Raw genomic sequence first — 4978 nt, forward strand, 5'->3', positions numbered from 1 at the left:
GTTACATTTCTTGTTACATAGGTCTTGCTTTATCTTGGTCTTAACCATTCAGCAGAAAAGTATAAAAACGAGGTATATAAAGTAAAGCCATATTAATACGATGAGCTGTAAAAGGCTCAAGTCAATAACTTCTGAGGATAACCCACTAATATTATAGACTGCTAGACACTGTTGGATTGTTTTGCTGAATTCAAACACCTGTAGTATTTAGGTGACAGTAGAATATCCACCTCTGACAGGACTAAACAAAAAAGGGGATAAAAAAGAAAGATCATTTTGTATTTATATATACAAAATAGGATATACAGCTACTTTCACTTAATTCAATGAGAAGAAAGAGGTCTACTAATAGTGTTTGGACAGGATATCCTGTCTACGGCCATACCACCCTGAACATGCCTGATCTTGTCTGATCTCGGAAGCTAAGCAGGGTCGGGTCTGGTTAGTACTTGGATGGGAGACAGGATATCCTGTCTGCTTCTTGTGGTATGGATAACCACTAAGAAGATAACAATGTACAATGTATTGATTGTAGAAACTGTCCTGTTAATCAGCTTTGAAAATGTCTCATTCATATTTGTTTCTCAAAAAAATTAAAATAAAAAAGGCTATAGCTTGAATACTGTTTAAAATTAACTCATTCAGGTATTTTGAATAGGCCTAGTGGTAGGATGTTTACTGGATAAGTTTTTTAAGCCTCTCCTTCAACACATTTTATTGTTTTTTTAACTAGTGGACTCCCCCAAGACATCTTACATAGAATCTGAATACATAAAACAAAAGCTGGTAAAATTGCTTACTTGACTTGCCTGTGAAGATAACTTCTAAGAAATATACAAAACATCATTTGAAAACAGTTTTGCTAGCTAGCAATTCTCCAAAGTCCTCCCTGGTTCTAGAATTATATACATACCACTTTTGAGGTATAACTCAATTCTCTATAGTATTTGAGGTTGCTCCTCCAAAATTGTGGCCATTGGTTTCTAGAGTTGTTTGTATATGTATTTTTTGGAAGAAATTTTTTATTTCTCTCATAATATACTAAAAAGGGTTCATGTACTATTAGTACCATTAACAAAAATCATTTTTAACTTCTTTTTGATACTGGGAATCAAACTTTAAAGACCTTGCGCTTGCCAAGCAGGAGATTGTGCCACTAGGCTCTATCCCAGCCCCCAAAACCATTTTTAATGTCATGATTTATGTTAGGAGATTCTTAAACTGCTTGTATGAAAAATGGGTAATCATTAGATTTTCAAGGTGTTTATTTTTTACATACTTTATTTATAACAAATTATACCTTTGTTTTAAGTAAAAGAAATATATGATAGAACAGTTCACTGAAGTCATTTTTTGTGTTTATTCCACTTAAGGTATTAAGAGCATATTAATATGATCATTTTTGTTTTCTTTTCTTTCCTCTTTTCTTCCTTTCTTCTGTCCAGAGATGGATACTTGAGAAATCTTCTTTTATAGAGTTAAGTAGAAGAAGGGGTTTTAATTTAACTCATTTGTATTGAAAATAATTCTCACTTATTTAAAACAGAAATTAAAGAAGCACATAAAAGAAAAAGAATAATGAAAGAGCGATTTGAACAGGAAGAAAATATTGCAAATGCAATGGTAATTTGGATCAATGAAATACTGCCCAATTGGGAAGTAATGTAAGTAAGCAAACTTATGCTAAATTTTAGGTTGTCTCCAAAAATCTTGTCTTTATATTTTTATTACTTATCACCATGTATCTTACACTTTTGCTATATTATGCTATTAAACAGTGCCTAAAAATGTCCCCATTTTTATCTCTATGCCTTTGCTTTTATAAAACCCTCAGACTCGAATATATACTTGTCACACCATCCTCTGTGCCTTTCAGAAATCTTGTCTATTCTCTGAGACCCATGTAAAATACTGATTGATTTGTGAATCTTTCAGTTTCTTCACTTAACATATTTTCTTAGTTCTGACACGCCATTAATTCTCAGATGCACTGTTGATGTAATGACGGGTTTTTGAAAAGAACATATTAAATCAGATATATGCATGATAAGATGTATTTATCAATTCTTAAATATTAAAACATGCTAATATGCCCCCCTTATCAAAGATCATATTTTATATCTTTCTCTCCTGAAAAATGTCACAGTATTGAAACTATTGTACTTCCTGCTTTTTTTTCCCTTTAATTTTTTGCTATTTTTTTATATGGATGCAGAGGTGGGGATAGCTCAGCAATGCCAGATGTAGGATATACATTGACAATTTATTGAATACTTACTGGCTGTGTAACAGATATAGTAGTCCCTTTTATTTATTTTTCCTTTCTGCCATTTCAATTACCTTTGGTCATGTTGGGTCTGAAAATATTAAATGGAAAATTACAGAAATAAATAATTTATTAATTTTAAATTATGCTCTGCCCTGGCTATAAATTATCCCTGTTGACTAGCATATCCATGCTGTATCCACTGTCTTCCTCTTAGTTAGTAGAGTTTCATTTGTTAGGTCATGCTGTTGCAGTGCTTGTGTTGAAATAATCCTTATTTTACTTAGCAGTGGCCCCAAGCTCAAATGTAGGTATGCTGGCAGTTTAGATGCTGTCCTTTAAGTGAAAAGGCATTGTGAGAAATGGAGACCACATTCACCTTTTATTGCAGAATCTATTGTTACAACTTTTTTTTTTATTATTATTGGTTGCTGTTCTTAATCTCTTACTGTGCCTGATTTATAAATTCAGCTTTATCATGGGTATGTATGCATAGGCAAAATTTTCAACTATCCACTAGAAGATGTGGAGTTTATCCCCTGCAGACTGAGGGGAAAGGGATACTGTATTCTTTTAGGGTCCTTATGCAAGTAATTGCTTTTTTGCTCACAACTTAAAGTATATATATTTATTTTTACTCAAACATTTATCTTACAGAGAAGCTTATTTTAGAGAGGTGAAATGATTTGCCCAAGGTTAGTGAATGACTAAACTAGATTTGAACTCAAATCTGACTGTAAAGCCTAAACTCATTCAATAGACTACTGCCCCTCAAAGCCTAGTACTTTCCCCAAAGAAGATTCTTTTGTGATTTTTTTTTTAAATTTGATACAATGGCAAAACATTTTTATGTCCTTTTTATCCTGTTTTGGACAATTCTCCACACATTTTTGATTCTTTTATTGTATAAATAGCATCTCTCAAAGGCAGTTCCCTTTAAAGTACTATTGTTTTTCTTTTTTTTTTTTTTTGAGCAGAATATATTTATTGAGAGAAAGAAAGCTCCCGTCGAAGAGAGGAACAGGAGGGGGGCCTGGCGGGTAGTTCCCCTATTGTTTTTCTTTAGGTAATATATATTTTGTAGGCTTTTCTTGCTTATAAACATGAAAATCAGAGGAAGAATGCACTACATATTTAACTTTCTTTGTTCTTAAAAATCATCTGGTCACTTGGTTATAGGTAAACCATCATGCAAGTAGTATTATGGTATAAACAGTAACTTTTTCCTCTTCTTGCCTCCTTTAATTCTAGGCGCAGCACAAGAAGAGTGCGAGAGCTGTGGTGGCGGGGCTTGCCCCCTAGGGTCCGCGGGAAAGTTTGGAGCCTCGCTGTAGGAAATGAGCTGAACATCACTCCGGGTTCGTATGCTGTGTTCAGTTACTCCCATACATACAAATAGTCATCTCCAGAATTATAAAGCAGATAATAGAGTACCATTTAAAAAAGCACTACCATAAATAATACTATTTTAAGAGTATGCTCACCTGGGCTAGAGAGATGGCTCAGTGGTCTAAAGCACCTACTTAGAACAAGCTTAGCAAAGCATCAGGGACCGCGGTTCAATCCCCCAGCACCACATGCCAGCCAGCGCCGCCCCCTGGTGGGCTGAGCTGGCCACACACACACACACACACACACACACACACACACAATAAATAAATTAATTTAAAAAAAATTAAAAAAAAAAAGAGTATGCTCACCTCCCCTTATATGATTTAGTAAATTATTGTATTTCATATTACACAAATTGTTTTTTCTTTGTAACTATTGATAAAAGTCTGGACATATACTATCATGAGCATAGCTAATTTCAAGCACTTCTGAACTGTGTATGGCATGAAAGAGTAAGTATATGCCAAGGAAAAAAAATCTTGTGAAAAAACTTGTTCTTTTCTCAAAAAATATAAATGATAGGGAGGCTAGAAAATTGATTTTCCTTGTTCTCTATCCACACCCAACTTTTTGGAGGTTTTTTGTTTGTTTGTTCCTTTTGTACTTTAGGGAAAGGTCCACAAGGGTGTTCAAGGTCTCACTGCTAGATCAGACTCACAGTGACCCGCCTGTTCACAGCCCCCCAAGAGCTGGGATTACAGGCGTGTGCCACCACGCCCAGTCTCAATTGCCTTCTCAGTGCGCCCGCCCGGGGAGCTGGCATGGCAGGCCTGGGGATTGAACCTCTGGCTCCTGTGCCTGCTTGCAGGCGCTTTAATCCACTGAGCTATTTGGGCAGCATTGGAGGTTTTTTGTTTTTTTGTTTGTTTTTTTAATTTTTAATGTTTAAAAAACAGAAAAAGAAATAAAGAGAGTCTCAAAGAGTTCTTCTCTTTCTTAGGTTTCTTAACATGTAGAGGCATTTAGTTTTTTAATTAAAAATATTTAGGTAGAATTAGGATCATATCAAATTGAGGAAAATAAGATAATTTGAAAAGTTGCTAAAATGGGGGCTGTGGAGATAGCTCAGAGGCATAAACACTGACCTGGCAAGCATAAGGACCCGGGTCTGATCCTTGGCCCCGCATGCCTTGCGGTCTCGGCCTGGATCCCGGGCACCCACTGTGCGGCCCTTGAACCGGGCATGGTGGCGCACTGCTGTAGTCCCAGCACTCGGGAGGGTGAGCCAGGAGGATCTCTGCAGGTTCAGACCAGTTTGGGGACTACAAAAGTAAGCGCAAGGCCAGCCCAAACTGCATAGCGAGACCCTGTCTCCAATAA

The 4978-nt window shown here is 36.0% G+C and overlaps 1 protein-coding gene across 1 annotated transcript in view; it reads left to right on the forward strand.

The window, feature by feature from the left end:
* The window catches only part of Tbc1d12 (TBC1 domain family member 12), an 80463-nt gene that overhangs the window by 39186 nt on the left and 36299 nt on the right, over positions 1-4978 (forward strand). Inside the window, exons 5-6 of the mRNA XM_004625673.2 lie at positions 1547-1664; positions 3518-3624. Of these exons, the coding sequence (XP_004625730.1) occupies positions 1547-1664; positions 3518-3624 (225 nt within the window). The remainder of the gene's footprint in view (positions 1-1546; positions 1665-3517; positions 3625-4978) is intronic.

This window comes from Octodon degus, unplaced genomic scaffold (assembly GCF_000260255.1).
Source record: "Octodon degus isolate 3935 unplaced genomic scaffold, OctDeg1.0 scaffold00010, whole genome shotgun sequence".
NCBI classification, from domain to species: domain Eukaryota; kingdom Metazoa; phylum Chordata; class Mammalia; order Rodentia; family Octodontidae; genus Octodon; species Octodon degus.